The following is a 27,003-nucleotide window of genomic DNA, read 5'->3' as shown; positions in this document are numbered from 1 at the left end:
GAATCCTTGCAGGCTCCTCTCAGATCCATTTCCTGAGGAAGGTTTTTTTTAGGAACTGAACAGGATGGACCCAACTCTGCCTTTATAACTCCTCTGTGACATTTCCCTGTTATTTTCATACGTTCCACGTGCCACATCCAAGCAGCCCCACACCCACTGCACCCATTCAGGGAATTCAGAGTATAATCTTCACTCTACCTAAAGTGGCAGCCCCCTGAGAGGTTGTTAGCACTTTCCTGGAGAATTCAAATCTTCCCTGACATTTGGAGACCACAGTGGCAGCCATGTGTACGTTCACTTAATTCTCTATGGTCATTGCCATATTTTAGTTGGAACCATTCCTCCAGCAAAGGAGTTTTCCACAATTCCTAGTACAGTGGAAGTTTACAACTTGTATTTTTAATAGCCACTGTTGGATAAATGAGCCATTTTTTTCCATTGTCATTTATGTACCATTTAACAGATCTCAAGGACCTCAAACAGGTGAACAGGATGTCTACTCTAAAATTTAAGTAACTGTTGATTTAGGCTGGGTTCTTTGTGAGGAAAAATAGCCCATAATCTATACAAGAATATGTTTGTGCTGGTTTAGGAAATGGAATTGAAGAGAACAGAACTCTCCAGGTTTTGGGGATGTTCTAGAAACCCCAGGATGTGCTGCCTGCCTCTCTAAGCAATTCACCTGCCCCAAATGGCAAGCAAGGTATGAGTGGTTTGATTTTGTTTGTATAGATTAAATTGCTATGAAAGCACAACTCTGTTGCTTTTGAGTGAGGAATATGCAGTACCAATTAAGTGAAACAATTTTGAAAGTTGAAGGGAAAATAATAGTTCAGTGTCCTGAATTCTAAATATTTGCTTTAAACATGCAGAATGTTATTTTGCTGTCATAATAGAATAGTGACGCTTGTGGGGCTGTAGAGAAACATCTTAGTAGAGAACTTGCTTTGTACAATAGAAAAAAAATCTGTTTTTTCTAAGGTCAATGTTTTATTCTTCTGTTTTGTTGGCCTACTAAGGGCACTGCTGCTCTGCAGAAATGCTTCTTCTAAGCATTACTAAGACATGGGTTTAAAATAGAAAATAAAGCTAGGGAATAGCTAAGGGCATAACATCCAAGCTGCGTTTTAGCCTACAAATAATTCCCCCAATAAAGGAGAAGATCTCAGGCCTGGAAAGAGTTCAGCTTAAAGGCAGTTTGGGCATTGGGAGGCCTGGGGAGTAGTTCATAGCCAACAGATCCCACAGTCCTGCTCGTACAGCGCTGGAGCTGTGGTCTGATGTCATGTTTTCATAGTGAAAAACAAATTTTTGTTACTCTTGTGCTTCTCTGCACCCTAAAAGCACTGGCAGAGCCTGAGGAAAGGCTAGGGCAGATTTCTACCACTACAGCAGTTGATCTCTCTAGTGGAAGGTGTTTGGAGGTCTGCTATGCCTGCCCTTCTCACATTAACCCACCTGGCTGGAGTCTTGGTTCTTTGTAGGTGTTGAGTGCAGTCACAGAAGCTGATTTTTTTTTTTTTTTAATGTAAAGATTTCATATAAAAAACCAAAAGGGAAGCATTCTCCTACTCAAACCTCTCCCAGTACTGAAAAATAGAACTCATGCTCAGAGATGGCAGGGCTTTACTTAATTAAAAAATTGTTTAGAGAACAAATATTCAAAGCTCTGAGAAAGGGTTTCCTGCTGTCAGCAAGTACAGTGGGGAACACTGAGTTTATCTGTGTCTGAGTAAGCTATTCCTGTACAGATGTGGGTGAAATGGTTAAACTTGCTGATAGTGCTGCAAGTAGAAGGTGATTTTACTCTCTCAGTTGTGTAAGAGCCAGCACTGGAGCATGATCAGAGATAGAGCTGTAAGGGTAAAACCATACCCTACTTTATTAGCTTGCCAAAAGACATGAAACACTCTCCTGTTAAAGATCCCTGTGCTCAAGTGATTCAGGGCACAGTTATGCTTTGGACTTCAGGTTTGTATCATCTTTAGAGAACACATGTTTTTGTTATGCTGGGAAAGCAATGCCCACTCCTTTTTTTCCCCTCCCTCCCCCAAGAGAGTTCAGAGTCAATTTTGTGTCCATAACAACATTTTGCCTTTTAAAGCTATAAATAGCTCCCCAGCGGACTCCCCGGGCAGCGTTTTTGGCGGGACCCGGGTTCCCCGCAGCTGCCCCCGTCAGCCCGGCGCGGTGAATGCTGCACGCCCGAGTCATCGCCAGGAATAAACCTCGGACAACAACAGCCTGCCCCGACCCGAACCATCCCGCGCTGCTGCGGGAACATGAGCCAGCCCCTGACTTCACTCGGATGCTCTATATAAGTCCAGGAAAACAACAGGCGCTCGCAGAGCTCACGGGCTGGATTTAATCAAAGTCGGGAACGACCTGGGAGGGATTTCAGCGAGGGAGCACCGCAGTTATGTCACAGGTACGGGGACATCTGTGCGCTGCCAGCCCTCGGAGCAGCGCCTGGCAAACCTGCTGCTGGTTTGGATGCTGTGCTTGGAAAAGCTTATTAGCGAGTTCCTCCCGTTAGCCAGTGAATTCAGCTTTGCTGCTCTGTGACTTGTGTGATTAAAATATTTTAACAAGTGCATACTTAGGAAGGAAAGCAGCTGCTCTCTACATGGTTAATTAATTTAGCTTTAAAATGTTCTGGTTTACCTTAAATATTTTTATTTGTGTAGAAAGGGAAAAATCCTTTCCCCTGCTTTGCGTTGGGATGTTTCACAGATGGAGGAATCTCTGCCTTTCTAACACACTTTCTCAGACAGTGATTCTGAAATTCTGTTTTGCAAAGAGGTGGCTGTGCTGAAATGTCACTGTGTAAAGCTTAGTGCATTAACATGCAGGAGAAAAGAGTGGGACTGAAAATTCTAAGGGTTAGGATAATATATTTGAGACTGAAATTTTGTATAAAATGAATACTTTTATATTGATTTTATAACTATTGGTTTGTCTTTAATGCATGCCCCAATTAGTCAGTGTTTCAAAGTGCTCTTGAAACGAGCTCAGAAATGGTGAGGTTTCAGGTAAATGTTACATTTGCATCACAAGCTGTGTGTGCCTGGCAGAGCTCTCCTCAGCATTAGTTTTACAGGAGTAGTGTGATGGAGAGTAGGAACACAGAGAGAGTAGGAGAGCACAGTTCTTCAGCCATAGAGAGTAACTCAGTTCAGCTGATTTTCTTTTCTCCAAAGAAAATAGTACTTAAAACCCAGTTGTATGTCTTGTAAAGTAGCACTTTCTGTCTTGTGACAGGAGGAGATAAAGCACAGGCTGCACTCCCGTGCCAGGAATGGCTCCTGGCAGCCCCTGCTCAGAAATTCTGGCAGCAGTTAGCAGTGGTGGGGCTGTGACAGTGGCAGCTGCTGGCCCTGGCTCACCGTAACCTCTCTGTGCACCAGCTTTGCTCTTCAGCTGGGGCCGACTAATCCACAGCAACTGTCCTGCTGGAAAATCCTCTGCCATCAAAGCATGAGATGGTTTATTTTAAAATAACTGGGTGACATTCAAGAGCTCTGCTCAGCCTGGCTGTATCTTTGTGCATGCCAAGAGCCACCTTTCCTCACCCTGTCCCCAGGAATTCCCTTGGCCCAGTGGGTAGAAGCCTCACAGTTAGTGTCTGTTACCAATAATGGGTGAAGGATCCTTGCAGATTTCACATTGCTCTTAAAGCAAGGGGCTTTTCCCCTTCCTGGGTTGGCTGCCTGTGGAGCGTGCCATGGGCATGAGGGACTGTTGCCATCATGTGCCAGTTGTCATTCCGGAAGGACAGGTGACTCCCGGCTGTGGGGATGTTTGGTTCACCAGCTGAACAGCCATGCATGAGGTGTTGTGAATTTTGAAGGGTTTGCTGACACCCTTTCCCCTCGCTTGCTTTGGCTACTCATGAGTTTTTTCCCCAGAGATCTCGTAAATGTTTTGTTTCCCACAACACATGCGAGTGGCATTGACAGTGAGCTATTCTGAGCGTTCCCAGGAATTTGCAGCAGGCAGAAATCGTGCTGAAGGCTCCAGTGGGGCCAGCCCACCCATCCAGGAGCCAGCCATGCAGGCACTGTCTCTGCAGGCTCCCTGGGACCCGCTGCTCCAGCCTTGAGGGATTTGTTTCCCTCCACAACTGCTTTTAGCCTCACAGGCAGTGCCTGAGTGGGCTCCACCAGTGCCAGAACCCAAATATCAGAAGCCCTGTGTATGTAGTGATGGTCAGAGAAGTTTGTTGTTGATCTTTCAGTGTGCAAATCTATTAGAGTTGGAGTGTGGGGGTCTTCTGTTCCTCTTGATCATATCCCTGTGCCCCTGAATCTTGCCATGAGGGCTGCCTGGTGGGATATTGAAAATCTGTCCATGAAATAATAAACTGATGGAGGAATGCTTATGGTGTTGGCTGCTGCAGAGTGGTGTTGTGTCTGACTGGGCAGTAATTTAAAGATGGGGTAGGCTGATCAAGCAATGTTATCCCTATTTCCTTGTAGTGGAATAAACTGTGAACAGATTAGTACTTGGCTTTAGCAGAGCACCACCTGATGATGCATCTGTTTCTGTATTAGGTTTCCTTCTCCTTCTTTGGGTTCCAAATCCAGGGCTTTAGATGTGTTCAGTAGAGAGCCCTGTTGAGTGCTCAGATCCTTTTGTTCCTTAAATTTAAGATGATCAACCATGGGTCAAGTGTTTATTTGAACTTAAGCCAAGTCCAGATTTGGAATCTCTCTGACCAGTTTCCCAAAGAATTAGTAAGTAGACACAAGCCCAATTTAGTAATAAAGTGATTTTTCCTTTCCAAATATTGGGCAGGTTCTTGAATTACCAATCAGTACTTGCAGAATAAGCTGGTAGGGGTGGACAGAGAAAATCTACGATTTTTTTTTTTATTAAGTTGCTCTTTCATTGCTCTTTCAAAGGCTGTACAATAAAAAGACAATTTCAGAGCGGTAAGAATGGTAGCTGATTTTGGGAAGGGCAGTGGAATTGTAATTATGGGAAGATCTGAAGTAGTTGAGTATGTAATTTCAGAACTGAAATAGGTGAAATGCTGTGTTAGCAACTCTGTATGTTGTAGCCTTTGGGTGGAGGCAGCTTTGTTCCCTGTGCTTTGAAAACAAAATACTGATGTGAGGGTCTGTTTCTTAGCCAGCCCCTGTGAAAAAGAAGCGTCCTCCAGTGAAGGAAGAAGACCTCAAAGGAGCCAGAGGAAACCTTGCCAAAAACCAGGAAATTAAATCTAAGACCTACCAAGTGATGAGGCAGTGTGGTAAGTCTCCTCGACTGGAAGCAATTAAGCAGAGTAAAACATTGACTTAATTGCCCTTTTCAAGTAAAAGGGTTCCTCATCTGGTGGACAAGTGAAGTATTTATCAAATGTATATATGTATTTCAGCAGCACTAATTTGACTCCCTTGAATTCGGGTGGTATTTCACTGATTGTCTCTCCTGGTTTTCTTTTCTAAGAACAAATGGGCTCTGCAGCACCTTCCATATTCAGCGGGGCTCGGACAGGGGGTGAAACAGTCTTTGAGAAACCAAAGGATGAGCCAGCCAAGAGCGTCTTTGGCTGACGGTGACCTGGACATGACTCACCAAAATGATTGTTGTAACATTTTTCAAATTTTCTCTTCCTTGCACTAAAGTAGACTCAAGTAGCTAATTTCTACTGTAAGTCCTTAAGTAGTGAATATACTCATGTCAAAGAGTAAAATTCCATGTTCATTTTTATTACATGCTTTCTTTCTATATATTGGATAATGTTTGCTATAATTGTTTAATAAAAAAGGTTGTTGGACTCAGCTTGGCACACTGTGGTGACTCATTTCACTTAGGGCTCAGATTAATTCCGTGGGCACTTTGGCACTACAGGCAATGATTTTGTGTGTCAAATGCAAGGAAAAAATACCCTGATGACACAGTGTCAGTGTAATTTCTTCACACCAGGGGATCTGAGGAGGAGCTGATCAAAGGGGCAGCACAGAAACCTGGAGACTTCGCCCCGATCTGTGTTGCTTACAGCGACACCTTGGCGAGGGCCCTCACGGTGGCGGCATGGCACAGGGTGGTTGCTGTCCCCTCACGGCTTCCCCTCACGGCTCTCCCTTCACAGCTTCCACCTCACGGCTCTTCCCCCACAGTTCCCCTCACGGTTTGCTGCTCACGGCTCTCCCCTCACGGTTTCCCCTCACAGTTCCCTTCACGGCTCTTTCCTCACAGTTGCCCTCACGGTTTGCCGCTCGTGACTCTCCCCTCACAGTTTCCCTCACAGTTCTCCCCCATATCTCTCCCCTCACACCCTTCTGGGCATCAATGCCATTTCCCTTTATGTAGCTCAGCTGTGAGGACAGAGGCACGGCTCTCAGAGTGCCCCAGCACCGAGTGAGGGATTTCAGCTCGTTCCCCAGCGGCTTTTTCCTCCTGTCCCACTGGATCTAAGGAGAAGTGGGGTGTCAGACCCAGCCGCCATGTCCTGCCTTACCGTGGACATGAGAACCCAATGAGTGTCTCTGTACAACACCAGCACACTCTGAGGGGGAGCTGGCTTTTTTTCAATGCTGTTTGCTTCTTAATTTACTGCATTAAACAGCAGACCTGTTTTCTCCCAAACCCCGGAGTGTTTCCTCTCAGCTGGATATCTGTGCTAAAACACAGAGGAACCTCTGTGGGCGCCTGCCATGCTTCCCACACAACCTGGGTCTCTGCAGTCTGGGGATGGTAAGTCAGATGCCACCTTAGTTAAATAAACTACTTTTATTTTACACAGACTAGGCATGATTAAGAAGTAAAAGTGATGCCAAAGTTCTCTGTGCACCATGAAATGCATCATATTTGGCATTTGTGTCCTAAACACCTGACAGATAAAATTTGACAATGCCCACACAAATCCCAGAGAGGCTGTGGAGAGGAGCTCACTTAAGGCAGCAGCAAATCCTTTGGCTTTAAGGGGAAAGCTTCTTTAAAGATATTGCTGTTGCATTGCCTTGGCCTGCTTTTTTCACTTTAAAAGATTATTGTTTGCAGCCCAGGCCCCACCTCCTCACTTTAGTGGGCACAATTTCTCCATGGAGCACAGGCTCCTCACAGGTATGTACATGTGGCAGAGCCTTTTCCCAAGAAAGATCCTTCTAGAGCATGAAAAAAGTCACAGTGAAAAAATTCCTGCCCTGATAATACTGGAGCTGCCTTTGCATTGGGTTCAGCAAACCCTCCTTAATTAACCTGTGTTGAGAAGGTGGAAGGAGATTGTTCAATAGTTCTAGAAATGATGGCAAGGGGCAAGTAGGGCAAAATGTTGTCACTTTCCTTATTGCAGTACAAGGGTCTGACCTGCAGGTTTGCAGGTGGGGTAGCAGGACAGGGTGGTGCTGTATTTCAGACCCTGCTTTGGAGATGTTGGTGCTGATTTAATAAAGCACAGAAGCCTCTGTGTCCACATGGATTCTACAGGGAAGCCAAGTAAGGTGTCTGCCAGAGAAGGGGGTTTGGTAAACAGCTCTATTTCCAGGATGTTGTCACGTTCATTTACTTGTGCTGCTTCCAAGTGTGACAATAAGGACTGGACATTGTTTTTGGTCTTCCTGTCTTTTAATGTGGACCTCATCTAAAAATGTGAGGGGCAGAGCTGATGCTGCAGCCTAAATCTGTGCAACAAAAGCAGCTCTTTAACATCTGTGTGATCTTACACATGAGCATTTGAAAACTGATGACAGATCCACTTAATTAAAGCTTTGGCTCTTGCAGCTCTTAGGCCACTAAGTGTCTAATCCTGTGTATTTTAAGGGATTAAAGCATTACATGAGTTGTTCAAGTTATTAGAATGTATTGCAGTTTAATTTTTTTGTCCTTTAAAAGATATATATTTACATGTCCTGCCATAAAGGATGTGGTATTTGCAAGTAGTATAAGCAGTCTGCCTGAAAGGAGTAAGTTTATTTTTTTAAAAGTTACTTAAAGCACAAAGCTTGTAAGACCAGACTGTGCTTAGCACATTCTTTGTAGTGAACTTGTAGATGTCTGGTAAGTAATAAATTATTGAGCTGTGCTTTAGTGTCTCCTTGCAACTCTGAGACCACTAGAAGCTTGCTCTCCACATGGAAACTTTGGAAAACAGGCATGAAGAAAAGACAGACGCTTATATTTCCACAGGATCTTTGTGTTAATTTATGATAATGATAATAAATGGCATTACCTACCAAGGATCATGGCCAGCTGGGCAGAGAGGCACAAAGGTTGAGAAAGCCATCAGCTGTAATATCTCATGTGAATGCTGCCTGCCCTGGCAATCTCCAAATCTCTGAAGTGCTTGTGATAATGTTAAGGATGTGCTCTTTCCAATTATTACTGTGGAATATGGTAGAGATTCCTGCAGCTTCTTGCACAGACCAAGTCATCTGCCCAAGGGATTTCACGTGACACAGTGAAATCTAATTTTTTTAAAAATATAGAAAATTCCTAATTGTATGTGTTATGAAACATTAAAATTCTAATGTTTAAGAGCAAAGATCTGTTGGAAAAATAAGCATTAACCAAGTCCAAGTTTTACCCTATGTTTAATGGGTAAATATTACATTTCTGTGTCTCTTCAAAGCCTACATGATATCGCCAAGTACATGTTATTCATTAACTGATTAAGATAAATAGAGATTTCATTTGAAATTTTGGTTTTTTCCAAAATGGAGCAGAGAGCATTGCTTGCATTGATGGTCTTTTCCTCACTCATAGTGTTAGCAGAAACTAATGATCAGAAGGTATTTGCTCTATTTTTATTATCAATATCTCATTTGCTGATGCGGTCGTATCGTGGTAACTGGCCAGGCAGTGCAGGTAACTCCTCTGGTAACCACCTCCCAGGGACACTTGGGTGGGTTGTGTTGAGATTTTAGAGCTTTGGGTCCTTTTAAGGTCATTTTGATTGTTTGTTTGGGTTGTTGTAGTACAAATGTAGCAGGAGGTGCTTGTGGATGTGTTTGATGATTCTCTTCCTTTGGAATGTAAGATTCCAAATTTGAGAGGTCAGTAACTCTGCTTTGGCTCCTGGATGAGGTTTGGATCTTGACACAGGACCTAACAAGCACTAAGCAGTGCCAGGAGGTTTCTGAGAAGTGTTTAATAATAAATATGGAATGGAAAAGAGAGAAGTAGAAAGTTATTTGCACTGGCTGGACGAGCAAACTCTCTTTTGTACCATCAGAGTGGTGACTGGTGGCATTGTAAAAACATCAATATTAGAGAGGAAGAGGAAGCTTTGGGTCAGAAGATTTCTCTGTCCATTGTGCCTATTTAGAAGAGAGTGAAGTGGAACTGAAATGCAGGCAGGTGTTGGGGGGCAGGGCCAGGCCTGGTGGCTGCTTCAGGGGCAGCTGAGAGCTCTGCAGGAAGCCATAGATGGGGTGTATGGGGCCCACAGTGCCTCTGCCTGTGGGTACCTGCCTGGGGCTGGTTCTCTCTGCTTCCTTGCCCTCTCTGCACAGCAAAGCTCCTCCCCATGCTGCATCCCACTGACCCCTGGGTTGTGCTGCCCACAGCCTAAAGTGCAGGAGATGCAGGTGCTGCTCCCTGCAGCATCCCTTGGGCACGTGGCAGCAGAGTAGATTCTGCACTGGGTAAATTTTGCACAGGACAAACCACAGCTTGGGGCTTGGTGCTCCTTATGGAAAACCTCACCCTGAATGTGCCATGGGCAGGTTTGAGTATGGCAGGGCAGCCAAGTTTTGCATTTCAGCCAGTGTCCTAATGGAGGAGAAGCCGCTGGATGCTATTAATTGGCAAGCAAAGTACAGGAGGTTAATTATCAAAATAGCTAAAGATAATTAGCCATTCAAAAGACTTGGAGGCTGGAAAAGTAAAAATAGAAGTGCAAAGATATTCTTTGTTGTTGAGCTTTTTTGTTTTAATCGGTTATTGGACTGTTGTGAGGCTGGTGATGCCCAGATCAGCCTTTCTTAGTGCCACTGCTGGAACATGGGTAAGGCCTTTAGAGAGACATCCCAAATGCAAAAGGAGGTGTCCATGAGGCAGGTGCTCCAGGCAGTTCTCAGTCCAGCCACCCTCTGGGGTGCTCCAGGCAGCTCTAGAATGGTGCCCTCCTCCTTTGGCCATCAAGGGAAGAACCAGACCAGGAGAAACCTGAGTGCTCAAAGGGCATCTCTGCTTGTGTAACCAGTGAGGGGTTGGGACAGCCATGTGAGGTTTTGAGCCTGCTAAACATCCTGTGGGACACAAGATACCAAGCTGGAAAACAGGAAGCAAAGTCAACAGCTGGGAGAGCAAATAAACAGTTGCACAAAAAACAGGGACCTTCCCTGGGTCAGGCTTAAAGAGGCTTCTGATCTTCCTGAGGAAAGTCTTGGGCAATGCATGGGGTGATGCAGCAGCAGCTTCACTGTACCCCAAGGAGAGAAAAAGGTTCAACAGAATCCTCTGTGGAACAGCAAAATGCAGATGTAGCTGCAGGCTTTGCATGGGACAGTGGCTGTGGCTGCAGAGAAGGGAATAAGCAGACTGGTTCAGAACAATCCCCTCCCCAGTTCCAGCCAGGCTTTCTAACAGGTCATTTCTTCATCAGACTTTTCCAACAGCATCATCCAGGTAAGGATGGTCTGGGAGCAAAACCTACTTGTTTGTCTCAGTCTGTTTATTTTTTTCCAGCCTGCTGTTGAAATATACAGCCTCCACGTGGACTGCAAGGTCACATCACGATTTGCTCACACTGTCATCACCAGCAGAATCGTCAACCGAGCCAATGAGTCCCGAGAGGCCACCTTTGAAGTGGAGTTACCCAAGACAGCCTTCATCACCAACTTCTCCATGTAGGACAGTCCTCACCTGCAGTGTAAAGGAGGCAGCTCTGAGGGGGGTTCATTTTCTGCTCAAAGAAGGAGCACAAAGAGGGTCCTCTGTGAAAGTGCTCTGTGGGGCTAAGTAGTAAGAGGTGCCCAGGGCCAGGCTGCCTGCTGCATAGGGTGGGTGATAGATGTGCTCAGTGGTGGTGTTTCTCCTGCTCCAGCCTCCTCAAGACTCTGCAAGGACAAGGACTGTTTTCTGGTGGTGGCTCCTGGCATCCTCCTGGGTGGGGAGGGATTTGGGAGCCAGCGTCCCTTGCTCATGCCCAGAGAGCCACATAAAACTTCTGCTGAGTTTCTTTCCCCAGTGCATTCCTTCTAATATGAATTAATTTTCATGGAAACCAAACAGGTCCATTGATGGTGAAGTATACCCAGGAATAATAAAGGAGAAAGCTGCTGCTCAAAACGAGTATGACTCAGCAGTCTCACAAAGACAGAGCGCTGGCCTCGTCAAGTACGTTGTTATTCTGAGTAAGGCAGCCCCAACACCCCTCCTTGGCTTCCTGTTTGGCTGGGGGCAGATTAAATCCTGGACATAGCCTCATCCTAGTGGGGACAAATCAGTGAAATTCAGTCTTGGGTTCTTGGTAAGAGGGACAGTGTATCTTTGTGTGTGTGTATATGCATATATATGTATTTTTAACATATATATAAATTCACATAAATGTGATGTATAGGTGGTCCTGCAATGGGCTCCATTGAAGCATCCCTGTTTAGCAGTGCCTTGGGACTTGCTGTCACAGAATCACTGAATCACAGATCACAGAATGTTCTTGAAAGGGATCTACAAGGATCACAAAGTCCAGCTCTTAAGTGAATGGTCCACAAAGGGATCGAACCGACAGCCACAGTGTTACTAGCTCCATGCTCTGACCAATTGAGCTAATCTCAGGGTCAAAGCTCCTTAAAGATCATCTAGTTCCAAGCCCCCTGCCATGGGCAGGGACACCTTTCAGGTTGCTCAGAGCTCCATCCAGCCTTGGTCACTGTCATTCAAGAGCACCTTGCCATGCTGGAATGATGCTCAGTGCTGAGTCTGCCTCCTTGCAGGAACAGAGGACCATGGCACTTGAGCAGATATCACAGTTTCAGGGTTTATTTAATATGTGCTTCACAGGTATTCACTCTGAGGTATGCAGGGGTTTCTGCTCCATTTCTCAGCTTGCACTCATGACATGTTAATGTAATGTTCAATATGTGATGTGCATAATAGCACCTGCAATGTAAAAAATCCTCTCTATGATGAAAAATATTTACTGCTATTCTTTTTTTTTTTTAATTTATCCCATGTGGCCCCTTGGAGGGGCCACAATAAAAGTGTGCAAATTATTTCAAACTGCAGCCACCACAAGAAGGTAAATTACTGTTTTTCCCCCCAGAATTACAGACAGAAAGCTGGAGCAGTTCCACGTGTCTGTCAGCATCGCAGCTGCCAGCAAAGTCACTTTTGAGCTGACCTACGAGGAGCTGCTGAAGCGGCAGCTGGGGAAGTACGAGCTGCTCATCAAGGTCCGGCCCAAGCAGCTCGTTAAGCACTTCCAGGTGAGCTGTCCTGGGGAGGGCTGGGCAGGGAGCAGTGCCGTGGGTTTTAGCACAGCTAAATGTTCACTTCCCTGCTGCCAGATCGACGTGCACATCTTCGAGCCCCAGGGCATTCACTTCTTGGAGACAGACAGCACATTCATGACAAACGAGTTAACTGAGGCGCTCACCAAAGAGCAGAACGAAACCAAGGTAAAGCAGCAGCTGCCAGAGGTTACTGCCAGGGGCTGCTCTAAGTTATATTGCTTTAGAGATTTCTTTCTGATTGCTTTGCAGGCTCATATTTTATTTAAGCCAACTCTAGAGCAACAGAAGAAAAATTCTGAACTTGGTGAAACGCTCCTCAATGGTGATTTTGTTGTGCGTTATGATGTTAAGAGAGAAGCCACTGCAGGTGATATACAGGTAAAAAATATATAAATGAAAATGCTTTTAGATCACAGATAAGTATGAATGTGAAGTGAAATCAGCAAAACAGCAACATTTGCTTTGAAACACCAAGAATGACAGGAAAATCTCTTCCCATTAATCCACAGTCAGCAAGAGCTGAGGGTGATTCTCAGTAATCCCCAGAGACATCCAGGTATATTGAAAAAAAGGATCACTCAGGAAAAAAAAAAATCAGTCGTTCAAATTTTATTCAAATGCCCAATCTATATTGGTATTTCATAGATGGTTTTTTGCAGTCTTTTTTAATTATTATTTTGTCTCCTCTAAAAGTGTATTTGTGGCTTCCTGTAAATGAAGTTTAGAGTAATGTGATTTATATCACTTCAAATGATGCTTGGTCTCTGTGTTTTTGTGGTAACTGAGGTAATAACTAAATACATCAGGAACTTCACAAATATTTATGAACAGATGCCTATTCTAGGGAATAAAATAGAGTATTTTCAATATCATTTCACTAATGAAGTATACATGGGTGTGCTAAAAGGTGGCAGCCACAGTCATTAAGAGATGTACTCATAGGTAATGATAAAGAGGTAATGTGATACACAGTGATAATATGCATATATCATACTTATGGCACTGAGATGTCTAATATATATGTATATATGCATGCTGCTCTCTGGTAATTTTCTCTCTACAGACAATCTTGCTTCCAGCTAGGAAATACATTTTACTTTCTTTAATTTAAGTTCTTTTATTTGGGCTTATCGAGAGAGCAGAATGCTGAGCATGCTCCCCACTTCTTGCTGTGCCAGAATGTTAAGATTTATTCTTTATTTATTCAGATGTACTTTTATGGGTGATTTCACATTCTGTATTTCAGATTGTCAATGGGTATTTTGTCCATTACTTTGCACCCCAAGAAATGCCGGTGTTTCCCAAAAATGTCATCTTTGTTATAGACCGAAGTGGCTCCATGACAGGCAGAAAAATTGAACAGGTAACTTCCCTCAAAGCATGACCTCTGTTAGCAGCAGGCACACACTCCCCAGCCTTCTGAGGAAGCAACTGGGAATTTTTCATTGGAAGCACACACTGGTTTTGTGCACAGTAAAAGGTTCAGACTTACAGAAGTGCTTGAAAATGCATATGCATATATTGAAGTTACTAAGGAGTAACTCTTGTCTGACACAACTATTTTCATAGATATTAAACATTGAGGCAGAGAGAACCATCTGTATTTTTGCAGAACTTCTTGTGCTTATATTTTTCTTTAATGAAGCTTAGAGAGTTGATTTATCTGTTTTTTATGTTTATTGATGACTGTGGATGCAGCTCTGTTTGAGAGCAGACAAACCCCCTACAGCCCTCATAGGTTGGATTTTGTGTCTGTAAGTGAAGTGAATTGTCTATTTCTGATGGTCCCAACCTAAAACATACCATTAGAGTTTAATAAAGGCATAGGGCTGCATCTGGAACAGACCTGTAGAGAACTCCCTTATTACACTGTAATTTCAATCCCAGTTCTGGCAAAGAAGTGGAAATTATCAAAATCATTGTTTTCTCCTTGGAACAGACAAGGGATGCCCTGTTGAAGATTTTGCAGGACCTCCGCCAAGAAGATCATTTCAGCTTTATCACCTTCAACCACCAAGTGGTGGAGTGGAAGAGCTCTTTGCTGCCAGCCACTGAGGAGAACGTGGCCAGTGCTGCAGCACTGGTGCAGACTCTCACTGCCAGGGGAGGTACACGGGCTTGTAGCCACAAATATGCACCCAGTGGAATTAATTGCTTAGAAAATAATTATTTTTATTAGTTATATAGTGCCCCAGAGCTACCACTAGTGCTTACAAAGCAGGTCAGTTTTTAAAACTTATAAGTGAGGAGTGGGAAAGAAAGCCTGTGAGTGGTCAGACTGGTGACTACATTATGAGATAGATATAGTTATATAGTACATAAGAGATGCTTACAGCACATCTATGAACCAAACCCACAAAGTTTTGTTTCCAATTTTTATCACAGAGACAATTAGGAGATTCCTTGGTAGCATACTTTTTCTACAGAAAAATGGCAACTTACTCAACATTTGATAGCAATTTGCTGACCTTTTTTTCTATTTATATCAAGTGTCCCCTTGTAAAAAAAAAAAAAAAAGAAAAGAAAAGAAACACATCCAAAGTCATACTCCCTTGTAAGCCATGCCATATAAACAAAATAGGCCAAACAGACATGGCATTTCAGTTGCTGCACCAGTCAGTGTGCTTGGTGTTATTATTTAGTTTTAAGCACAGCTCAAGGGCTCTTTCTCCCTTTAATGTTACACTGTCAGTATGAGCAGAGGTTTCCTTACCCTAGGCACTAACACCAATAAACCCACCCATGCTCAGCTCTTTTCTCTAATTTCTTATAGAAGGCAGGGAAACATTTCTTAAATATAGGTTAACAGATGACAGTATATTTACTTAAGCATTTTTTAATGGCTCTAGACATGTTTGTATTTGCCATGACATATGTGTGGAAAATCCTCCCAAGAGAATATTCCAGCACTGCTGCAGCAATATAACACCCGGTAATTAAGTCCAGTAGGCTAAGTCCCTAAATCCTCCTCTCTCAGAAGGATTACTTCCTGCAGAAAACTTTAAACAAGTCTGCAGGGCCTGAGCAGATGAAGGGCAGCAATCTCTGCAGATTCTGCTGTTGAGGTGAGCAATGCCTGCTGTCATTGCAGGCACAGACATCAATGGTGCCCTGCTGGCTGCCGTGGGCGTGCTGGACAGAGCCGAGGGGCTGCCAGAGCACAGCGTCTCCATGATTATCTTGCTGACAGATGGCCAGCCCACTTCTGGTGAGTGAATGCTGTGCACGGCCCTCCCTCTTCTGGGGTTTTTTATCTGTTACACTTGCATCCCAATATTGATAGACCTAGCCCATGTTTTAGAGGAGCTTTGGAATGCATAGGCTGAGCTACTGCTGGATCTGGAGAGGGGGGTTATGAGAGGGCTCTGCTGAGGGCTGTGATGGCACAGCCTGCCTGCCCATGCCTGCACATCCTTCAGCTGGGAATTGTTTTGCTGCATACTGTTGCCTTCCCAGTTTATAAACACAAGGGAATTGGAGATATTCCAAACACAGCTGAAATAGAAAAGTGAAATACCTAGAGACAAAATACAGACATTTTGCAGATACTGTGTACAGTCCTATTTGAGAGATATTGCTTGTGCTTCTTCCCCCTCCGTGCCCCAAACTTAAGATATTTTCAAGGTGCTTCTTGTTCTGTATTCTTTGCCATGTCTTAATTAGTGATCAGCTGTGACAGCACAAACCAAAGGATTGAGATTGAGCTATCAGGTGAAATAAGCAACTCCCAGAGCAATGGCACAAACTCCCTTGTCTTGAATAGGGGTTTGTCTTAGTTTAGTGTAGCACCAGCATCACTCCAAGGTCAGCAATAGTACTTCATCTGTAAGCCTGTAATAAGATCATTCTGCCTTTTAGATTGTGTGAGCCATTCTGCTTTGGGGTTTCTTGATTTTGTTTGGGTTTTTTAATAAAATTCATCTCACAGTGCTGCCTCCCCAGCATACCCACAATGAGTCTCCAGTGCTCCCCACATCCAGCAGTCAGAAATCAGGCCAGGGTGGAGTGTCAGGCATTATTGCCTACACTGTCTTCCATAGCAAAGCAGCTAAAAAAGAAAACTCTGAGCTGCTCCCATGGTATTGCTGCAGACAGTGACAGCTTCAGCCTGGAAATGCTGATGGAAAAGCTCTCACTACATGGCCATCAGCAGCTCCTCAAATGGAGTAAGGTGATGGTCTGAAAATCTTTTTCTCTGTCACACAAAGGGGCTGGGAGAGAAGCATGGCTGACTTCATTGGCAGTTTGTTGGAATTGCGCCATTAACTAATCCATTCTTCTCTCAATTGACACACATATTTTTTATGGATGGCACTTGTCTTTTGAATGCTTGATGAAGTGTATCCATCCCTCATGTTGTTAACTTGTAGTGTGTGTCCCTTCCCTACTAAAAACCTCCTCTGGCCCTGTAATCCTATAAAATATTTTGCACTTAGCCATGACAACATCAGAAGAACCTAATAAAAGTCACTAAGGGGGGAGAATCACGTTCTGGCATTCCACATGCAGAGTTGTGGTTTCATTTCCAATTTGATTACTAGCATTTTATCCCCTATTTTTTTAGTATTTTATTCTGAATTATTTTAAAAAACTTCAGGCAGAATTTTCCATTAACCTGCTGCAGTCTTTTTGCACTTGAAAAGCCCCAAACCCACAATGGTGTTTTTGTTTCATTTACAGGTGAGAGAAATGTGGAAGTAATTCAAGAAAACGTTCAGAAAGCAATCAATGGGAATTATGCTCTTTTCTGCCTTGGCTTTGGGTTTGATGTCAGTTATAAATTCCTGGAGAAAATGGCCCTGAGCAATGGGGGAATAGCACGGCGTATCTACGAAAATGCTGATGCAGCCCTGCAGCTCCAGGTCAGGAGTAAGGAATGTGCCAGGAAAGCCTCAGCTTATATCTAGTTCTAGCAGCAAAATCACAGATTTTCTGAGATTAAATGTTGGGGTTGAGTTTACCTGTTACTTCAGCTGAGGGAGGAAGGCAATTTTGGGGTATCTGAGGATTTGTACTCTCCATGTTATCCATGACTCAAAGTTTTCAAATCAGCCACATTCAGACAAACTGGGAAACTCACACATTTCTCTACTACAAAAAGAGAAATTGTCTAGGGGAAGTGGACAATTTCTGAGTTTGCAGTAGTCTTGCACTGCTAAAGAAAAAGCTTTTTAAGGGGGCTTTAGACATTCAACATATTGCTTTGCACAACTTTGCTGTCATTTGTGTGTGTTCTCTGTCCTTCTGCTCTTCTTTAGGGCTTTTATCAAGAAGTGGCTACCCCAATATTAATGCAAATTGAAATGCAATATCCAGAAAATTCCATTGAAGGATTAACCAAGAACAATTTCAAGCTGTTTTTTGAAGGATCTGAAATTATAGTGTCTGGAAAAATTAGCAATGAGCTGGATCTTTTGCCAGTGGAAATTAAAGCTCAGTCAGTAAGTGTTTAGTTTACTAATTGTGAAACACATCTCTCCCTTCTGTCTTTTGTGGCACAATAGAAGGCTTCAAGAAGTGTTTTGTGTTTAGTATATGTTTGTTACATGTGGGCTCTCAGTTTTCTCATTGTTTGATCTCTCAGATAATTTGTTAAAATTACTCTCTCTTGAATTTGCTACAAAAGAAAAACCTTGAAGAATACCCACAAATAAGTAAACAGAAATTTTAAATGTTTTAATTCTTTAACAAAATTCAAGTATTTTAGCCTTTTAAGCACTTTTAGGTTTCTATCATTACAATGAAGTAGGAAATCTCAGTTATTTACCTCGAAAATGCTCAAATAGAATTTAATTAACTCCTTTTTTCATCATTGTTTCAAGTGCAGAAATAGAAATCTAAAATGCATGCTTTTTAGATACTTTGGGGATGCATTTTCCAATGGGAAAGAACAAAATTGAAGGACAGCTGGTACTGAAAGATATTAAGTCTCATAATGTGACTATAAATAAAGTTTATAGAGCTGAAGTTTATGGAGCTGTTCTTTTGATGGTCAGTTTTCTCCCACTTCAGCACACGAGCAACTTGACTCTTAAGGAAGAAGCAAATGTCAAAGAGAAGGAGCAAGTGTTCCAAAAGCAAAGATACATCTTTGGGAATTTCATAGAGAGACTGTGGGCTTACTTGACCATTCAGCAGCTTCTGGAAAAAGCGTAAGAGATTTTAATGCCTCACATAACTAACTTCTAACTTCTCAAAGCACAAATTCCTTATTCACAAGTTATATGATCAGAAAATACAAAGAAACAGAAATATTTTTCCAGATGGTACCATAAACATAAGATACTGGGAGAATACTACATTACTGTATGATGAACATGAAGTGCCTTTCAGTTTATGGTAGCACTACAACATTCAATTTCATATATATATGAACACATAATGTAACACATTCTACATGAAATGACTATGAAATATATTTCAATTGTATGGGTTGTGTTGAGCTGTTCTTGCACACCCAGAAATATTGTCTGTAGATCAGAAAATGGCAATACTTAGGGAATAGAACAATATAGATGTCCATAAGATACTTCACAGACCATGTACCTATTACTTTTATGTATTTAAACCATACATGTTGCAAAGAATGAAGCATTTCCATAATTTCAGGCACATGAACAGCTGAGTTATCCCCATAAGACTACTGACCCTTCAATGATAAATATCTGAGGAGACACAGCTAATACATGAAGGAATCTGCAGATGATTTGTTCATAGTCCCTACACATTTTTGCTCCATCATTAACACAGACTTTAGTATTTCAGCCCAAGAAGAGGACCAGAAGGCCCTGGAGGCCCAAGCCTTGGATCTGTCCCTGCGGTACAGCTTTGTCACACCGCTCACTTCCATGGTGGTCACCAAACCCCAGCAGCAGGAGGAGCTGGCAAACAAACCCACTGAGGCAGGTAAAAACAGCCCCCCTGAAATGCTCTGCTCTTCTTGAGTCACTGCTGTTGACTTCCACTTAGGTTCATTTGATAGTGATGTAACAAGGCAAATCAGAGGCAGGAGTTCAGGGATTGGCTTCTTTTCAAAATAAAACATGCAGGATTGTTTTGAAAGGTGAAGCGATGAAACAATCACTTCAATGGAAATGGAAAATAGTTTGTTTAAATATTAACTAAAGGTAGTCTAATAGCTGTTACTATGAATGTAGGGGGGAAAGCATGGTCCCAGTCAGAGTTTTGCAAATGCTATATATACCCATCCTTTAGCCCAGAAAACAACATCACCTGAAGCCCTTGTCCCAGTTTGCTGGTTCACATGGGTAAAGTAACTCAGTGTTGACTCTGTGACACTCATCTGTCCCTCTTCCTCTTCATAGATAATGAGAAGCCCAGGAAACTTCCAGCAGGAGGTAAGTGTTTTCTTCTTTTCCAGTAGCATATTTTCATAATCTCTAAAAAAACAAACAAAAAAAAAAACCCAAACAAAAACACAAACAAAAACCAAAACAAACAAAAGAGTTCATGGTGGTTGTTCTGTAGAGGGAAGTATCTGAGACTGGAAAAAATCTGTGAAGTAAATTATAAGCGATGCCTGCTACAGTCTGTGCAGGTTTTAGGTGGATAACAGGGACAGAGGGAGAAAATCTTCCATTCAGAAAGTCTCACAAGTCAAAATTATCTATGCTCTTGAGGAAAAGTAGTTCTTCAAGTCAATAGTGTTAATGATGCTTTCTGCTTCTTCCTACCATGTGTGAAGCATCTCTGCAAAGACTCCACTCAGGACTGCCTGGGGAGGATGATTCAGGTATGTTTTTCCTCTCTGGAAACTGCATTTGTTTGAATAATAACTTTATAGGTGAAGAACCTTGGGTTTGTTCTAGTTCTTTCACAGAAATATATCAAGAGAATCACAATGCTGCCCTGTTTCTAGAAGCTGCCTCTTTCAAAGGGCTGCTGGGGAGTTCAATAGCAGAACCTCTCCTCTAAGGGATGTAATGCAATCATGAGTAAAACACAGACACACTTTTTTTTTTCTCTCCAGCTGGGGTTGCACTGAGGAGTGGGCGACTTGCTGGTAAGTACTCCTCCTCTGTTTCTCCTCAGAATAGTTCTATAAAGTTCATTTCATAGTAGGGTCATACCAACCTTATTGTATATAAGTGCAGTTGGATTGGAGATGCCCGCTTGATATATAATTTAGTTTTTATTATATGTATTTCAGTCCTCAGATATTTTATAATGAACTATAAACTTTTGAAAACAATATTGGTCCCTTTTCAGGAATAAAAAAAAAGAATATACCTCATGAAAATAAATGTGAAAGATATGGAAAAGCATGTATGAGTAAGCTGAAAGAAATGGAGCTAAGAACAAAATAATTCACCAGTCCTAGGGTATCCAGAAGAGTCAGTGGACAGCAAGCAGGACAGATTCCCTCTTTCAAAGTGTGGGGAGGGAGGTGCAAGGCATAAACCCAAAGCAACAAAACCTTGGGAAAACCCTTTTCTTTCAGATCGATGGCGCTCTGAGCTCCAAAGTGGCAGCAACAGGAAGAGGTTTTCAACAGGTAGTTGCTCACAGTGGGGTCAGAGGGGCTGGGCTGGGTGTGCTGCATTCAACACTGCCCAGTGACCCTTGAAAACACAGCTCTAAACCCTCCTACAGCTCCAGCTGAGCACAGGCCCATCCTTGTGCTCTTTTCCCCCATTGGGACAGCTCATCTTAGGCCAAGCTCTCCACAGTTATCAGTGAAGAGCTCTGTTAAAAGGTTTCTGTAAAGCATTTGTCCTGGTTCATCAGCTGACTTACAGAAAAATGTTTCATTAAACTCTTCTTAATAATTTTGACTGTTTCAGTTTCCAGGTTCAGACATGCCAAAATAGCACAACCTATTGGTGAGTGACACACATCCTTACACCCATTTCGATTTCTAATGTAACTGTAATGTTCACTTCTCCATGCAACAATGCTTTTTCTGACTGCATCAACTCTGTGAAAACCTTTTACCACTTCTTGCTAACCTTGGCTAGTTCTTTCCATTTAAGTAGAAAGTATCCCTGTATTCCATGAGAAGACCTCTGTGGCTCAAGGATATAAGAAATGCAGTACAGCACATCTTCAGCCTGATCCTTTTAAAGTGCTCCTTGTCCTTAGTAAACTCTGTATTTAAAATCTGTTGGTTTCATTCATATCAAGATGCTGTGTCTGGTATGCTTTTCAACAATATTACTTAGTTTTTAATCATTCTGTCCTTTAAAAGCTATAACTACTGTTTAGGCATAAATCTATAAATTATTTCTGCTGTAACTATCCAGCACAGAGGCTAGATTTTTTTTGTTGCTGATATTTTTCTGCTTTCTTTTCAGCCAGTGAACATCCACAACTTCTCTTGCAATTACCCAGACAAAATGAAAGAATCTGCTTAAATATTGATGAGAGAGCACAAACCTCTGTCCCCCTGCTGTCAGATCCAGAGCAAGGTGAGTGAGCCACATTACCCCAACACCAAGATAAGGAAAGTCATTGGGTCTGTGAGTGCAGTTGGTGTTTTTGGGAATAACCCCCTCTCATGAAGAGACATCTCACACCTGCTGCCTTGCACTGACCAGAGAGGCTGTGGTAAATTCTGCCTTTCTGTTAGGCAATATTAACAGTGCAACAGCTGGGGGCACTTCTCACATATCTGGCTGAGAATCCCCTTCTCCTCCTGGTGTTACATCCTCCCTGGTCCTTAGAGTGTTCTCCTATCCAGCCCTTGGGGCTTTGGAGGGTGCAGAGACCTTAAACCTTATGGTCCCTGTGTGCCAACAGAAAGGTGCATGCTCTGGGTGCACAGCAGATTTTCTGTGGTCCTGTCCTTGAGGAGCCATGGCCCAGGCACCAGGCACCTGCTCTGATTATGGAACAGAGGCAACTGTGTGCAGGAGGTGGAAGCATGGGGTTAAACCAGCTCTAGAGACCCCACCACAGACCTGGGGCATGTGGAGCTACAAGCCAGAAGTGTCCCACAAAAGTAGATTTGAGACCCTGCAGTCATTTCAGTAACAAAACTGGAGCAGGTTTATTAAGATCACTTGTACCTTAAGAGAAGAATCACCTGACACATTTGTATTAAAGGACTCACTGTGATGGGGAAACTTGGAGATGGAATAAATCACTTTGTGCAGTTTGATATCAGCTATGTGAATCCCCCTGTGCAAATCCATGTCTACACTCGTGCAATCCTTGTAAGCCACAATAACAACAACAATTGGCTGTCATGGACAACGTCAACCTCCTCCACCATCCAGGGGTAAGAAACATCTCCCTGTCTTCTCCTAAACTTGAAAATGTGTCAGATCTTTGTTCATTCAGGCCTCTCCTTTCCCATTTACCTGAAGTAAGTGCTTCCAAATGTCCTTCTCCAGCAAGTATATCAGTGTGAGTACCAGCAGAGTATCTTCATAATCCCCCATTTCAAATATGGAGAAGAAAATAAGTTTAATTTTAATTCTTCATGCCTGTGTAAAGACAACCAGAACAACTGCACCATCAGCCTGCTATTCATGTATTTATGTTCCAAAGGGAAGGAGCCATGCAGAGCAGCCTGGTGCCACCAGCAGCCCCTTTGTGTTCCTCCAGGGCAGAGCGAGCACTGCCACTGATGGCTTTGACATTTACTGTCCCTTTTATACAGCTCTTGGCTCCACACAGGCTGGGGTTTTCTTTCCCCTCAGTCTTAGCAATAACTCCCATCTGGGAAGCTGACATTTTTTTATGGGCAGGCATTAAGCATTGGAATAGCTGTCTGTAACTTAATGTCCACTGTCGGAGAAGGAATACTTTAAAAGCAGACCTCATTTGTTGGAGTAATTAAAGCAGGATCCTTCAGTACCCCAAGGAAGAGCTGAGTGGAGCTGGTTCCCCCAGCCTTTTTATATTGCTGGAACAACTCTCCACAAGGACCCCTGCTGGCCTGGGGCAGACAGGACACGCATTGCTGCTCCCACACACACAGCTCTAGACAATAACAACTCCTACAACAACTGCTTTCAATTATCCTTGCATTCCAAACAGAGCCAAGAGCTGGCTGGATTTATGTCCCAGTATAATTTGCCAAGCAGAATGATCCTCCTGCTTCAATCCAGCACCCAAGCACTTGCATCAGCACTTTGGGGGTGGCATTGTTAATCCTCTCTGCAGGGAGCAAAATGACAGTGACATTTGTGTTCTCCAAGACCACCTGGGATCACAATAATATTAATGGGTCAGAAGAAAGGCAAGATCTGAAAAACTTGTGAAATACCCAAGAAAAAAAATTTTACTTGTTCATTTAAAAAAAATTAATTATTTTATTCGCCTACCTTTTTTCTCATTAAAATGGTGAGAATTTTTTTTTTCCCATCCAAGCATTTCTTGTCATTATGAATAATAAGGTGTATTCATCAGCAAAAAATTGTCCCCTGGTATATTTGCAAGACCCGTTGTGCAGCACGGAGAGAAAAGATATTCTACTCAATATTTTCTACCTTAAAGATAACTACAAACAGATCAGGAAAAATGCAATTGCAAAGAGATAAAAGGCCAAAATGAAATTATTTTGATTAATTAATGTCAGTTAGTTAAATACATATTCTTTCTTCAAATTCTTCGTGGAAATAACTTTGTCATTTACTTCCTAGGCTGACAGTGTCAGTTGAAAAGGAAAAGAGTGTTACAGCATCGCTGCCTGATACGGTCACAGTAAAAATTTCCTTGGTCAGGTTTCCAGAAGATTTCCTTGGGCTCTATTTCTTGAACACCGACCGTTTTTCAGACAAAGTCACTGGAGTTCTGGGTGTGTATCAGCATGGATGTGTGCAGCAAAGAATGCTCCTGTAACTCAGCTCCTGAAATGAGACTCTAGTCAGAAGTTTGTTTTGGGGAGTTCTTGAGAAATTTTGCATTTAATTTATTCCTTTTGGACATTGAACTTTTACTGCCCAGCAATCCCAAAAAGGGGAGGTCTCACCCTAAAAGCATAACAGATAACACAATGCTTTTCCACTCACCTTAAGTAGCCCATTGTGGGTTTAGAAGATGTTAAAATAAGACAGAAATAATAGTTGGGCTTAACCTCAATAGTGCTGTGGAATGACATGACTGATGCAGAAAATCCATTTGATGTCAAATAACAGACTATAAATAATGGACAAAAAATTGTAAACAATCATGGTTAGGAAATGAAAGCCAGCTGCTCCTGAACATCTTGACTCCAAAAATCCTGGTGGGACCTAAGTTGAAGTTGTTTTGGAAACTTTGCAAAAAGAGAGGCTCTGTATTCCAAAAACCACAAGGAAGAAATAATTGTGAAAAACCATCAGAGAAAGGCTGAACCTTCCCGTGGAGAGCGTTAGGGATAACAGCAGATCACAGATGAAACAGGAATTTTCTAATCTTGCTAATGGAGTATCCAAACTTGATCTTTGGTTTGTTTTCTGAGATGAAGAGCTGCTCTCCTGGTGTTAGAGCTGCCATTTGGCTAAAACAAACAACAACACTCAGCTGGTTTGTAATTTTTAATAATTTCTATGTCTGCTGCTTAGGTCAATTTTATTCAAAAGCACAATTTGGGAGTAACTCCAACAATGATCAGAGAGCTGTGGAAAGACTCCTGAGAGTGTCTGGATCTGAGCACAAAGTTTCCAGGTACCAGATATGGAGGGGAGGGGGTGTGCTTTGAGATGTGTTTTATCAGCAAATATCAGAGATCTAAAGAAATGAAACTGAGGGAGTGTTTGTAAGGACACACCTCTTTGGTGTAAATAACTTGCATTTTAATTTTTTCCCAAAAGCTTGCATTTGTTGTTTAAGTGATGCTACAGGGCTCAAGTCTCCTATTTCATTGGGGGAAATAATTACACCCTGGGGGTACAGCTTGCATTGTTAGCCTGGAAAGGGAGAGTGTTCCCTCAGTTGGATTTACCATGAGGAAAATTTTCTATCCTTCAACTGCTTTTAGCACACATCTGTGATGGGGAAAAAAACAGTGTGAGTGTGCAGGTCCTGGGAGTGCTGAGGTGCAGCTCTGCCCACCCAGGCCTCTGACTCCTGATACCATCTGCACATCAGAGCAATTCTGACCCTGCCCCTTGATTGTGTTATCACATCACATTTTCTCTTTTTTTGACTTCATTTCAGGTTGTACAAGAAAGATTACAGGCTTGAGTCAGCCAGTGAACCTGTTTCCTGCTGGTCAATAGAGCTAACTCCCTAGGAAAAAAAAATCTTTGAAGGAAATTATGGAAATGAAGCTCTTCCAAGTATTTTTGGTACTTTCATCAAGAAAACCACACAGTTAAACCCTTACTGTTGCTCTATATATGTGTCACAGATGTTTTATCTTGAAATAATTATACTTTCAAGATATAATGGTCCTTGCTTGTTTGCTATTTGAAAATGGTTTCTAATTGCAATGTGGTTTTGTTGTTGAAGATTTACGTGAATGAACTAAATAAAATTGACATTATCAGCTCACAGTCTGATATGGACACATGGACTTAAGTTTCCAAAGAAAAATCAGTAGTGGAATCATCCAAGCCAACAAATGTGTCATGCAAACAGTAATAGATCTCTAGGACTTTATCCAGTTATAGATGGTGTGTTCTTGAACCACGCATTTGTGAGAACACCATGAAGATTGAGGCAGTGTTAGTTTACCATGTCTCTCATTTTCTATTTTATTGCTGTATCAGGGCTCTCTTGGGGGTTGTTCTGTGAGACCATTCAAAGCTCATGGAATCAGCAGTGAATGGGGTGATGCAAACCCACACCAGCTGTGCTCTGGTTCATTGTTGCAAAAGTCTCTGAGGCTCCCTTTTGGAAACATCTGCAGAACAGCCATTGGCTGGTTGCAAAACCTCTGATTGCAAAACATTGCATTTCAACCCCAAAAGTTAGCAGCTTTTTTTGGCTCCATTTCATACATTTTGCAAACATTGGAAGATGTTTTACAAATAATGAACATCTCAAACCCAACCTGCTGTGCATGGAGGTAACACTGCAGAGTAAACACACACACAGAAGCCTCTGCCCATGATATCCAAGCTGTAGTTTCAGTCTTCTGCTTTTTGTAAGTTTTAATTCCAAAATTATTTTGTTTTAGAATTTCAGTTCCTTTGTATCTTTGAACTTGTAAACATGCCAGCATTATAGGCAGTTTAGCAGAAGTTTCTTCCTATCATGCCAATAATAGATTACTGGAAAAACCTTTTTATTTTAAAGCAATGTACTAAAAGAGAAACAATTTCTTGCCAAAGTCAATAATCTAAAACAAACTGTGTAATTAGAAGCCTGGTTTTTGAAAGAACTGTGCAGACACAATGCCAAGATATGTTTGTGTGAATTGCTTGTACTTTCAAGGTGCTGATTTTGCTGCACAAATTACATGACCAACTGTGGAATTTGGAAACTGGAAGTACCAGATTGCTCACTTCACTGCTTCAAAAGCAGGCTTCACAATCTGATTCCATGATAGATGAACTTGGGGTTTGAATCACAAGCTGTTGATCCAGGGTTATATCAGCAGAGTTGCTGTAAATTAAATATTCCCTGCATTCAGCTGTGGGGTGTCTGTGTGTCACCTGCTGCCAGCAGCAGGGGTACAATCAGCACTGAGCAGGCAGCAGTGGCTCAA

The 27,003-nt window shown here is 42.5% G+C and overlaps 2 protein-coding genes across 2 annotated transcripts; both read left to right on the top strand.

Moving 5' to 3' along the window:
- The first annotated feature begins 2,234 nt into the window (after window positions 1-2,234).
- MUSTN1 (musculoskeletal, embryonic nuclear protein 1) lies at window positions 2,235-5,786 on the top strand. The gene is made up of 3 exons (XM_058032018.1): window positions 2,235-2,428; window positions 5,134-5,254; window positions 5,452-5,786. The coding sequence occupies exons 1-3, from the start codon at window positions 2,420-2,422 to the stop codon at window positions 5,556-5,558; spliced, it is 237 nt and encodes a 78-aa protein (XP_057888001.1). The 5' UTR covers window positions 2,235-2,419; the 3' UTR covers window positions 5,559-5,786.
- Window positions 5,787-8,660: 2,874 nt separating this feature from the next.
- On the top strand, window positions 8,661-25,846 carry ITIH4 (inter-alpha-trypsin inhibitor heavy chain 4). Its single transcript, XM_058032249.1, has 22 exons — window positions 8,661-8,735; window positions 10,636-10,796; window positions 11,182-11,286; window positions 12,212-12,374; window positions 12,456-12,566; window positions 12,651-12,779; window positions 13,648-13,764; window positions 14,341-14,509; window positions 15,493-15,609; window positions 17,082-17,263; window positions 17,660-17,842; window positions 18,414-18,553; window positions 19,159-19,307; window positions 19,727-19,759; window positions 20,392-20,424; window positions 20,863-20,916; window positions 21,206-21,244; window positions 21,716-21,829; window positions 22,467-22,641; window positions 24,011-24,165; window positions 24,914-25,016; window positions 25,509-25,846. Exons 1-22 carry the CDS (start codon window positions 8,661-8,663, stop codon window positions 25,582-25,584), a joined length of 2,583 nt encoding a protein of 860 aa, XP_057888232.1. The 3' UTR covers window positions 25,585-25,846.
- The last annotated feature ends 1,157 nt before the right edge of the window (window positions 25,847-27,003 follow it).

Source organism: Melospiza georgiana, chromosome 11, assembly GCF_028018845.1.
Source record: "Melospiza georgiana isolate bMelGeo1 chromosome 11, bMelGeo1.pri, whole genome shotgun sequence".
NCBI classification, from domain to species: domain Eukaryota; kingdom Metazoa; phylum Chordata; class Aves; order Passeriformes; family Passerellidae; genus Melospiza; species Melospiza georgiana.
This window is presented reverse-complemented; position numbering and strand designations above follow the sequence as displayed.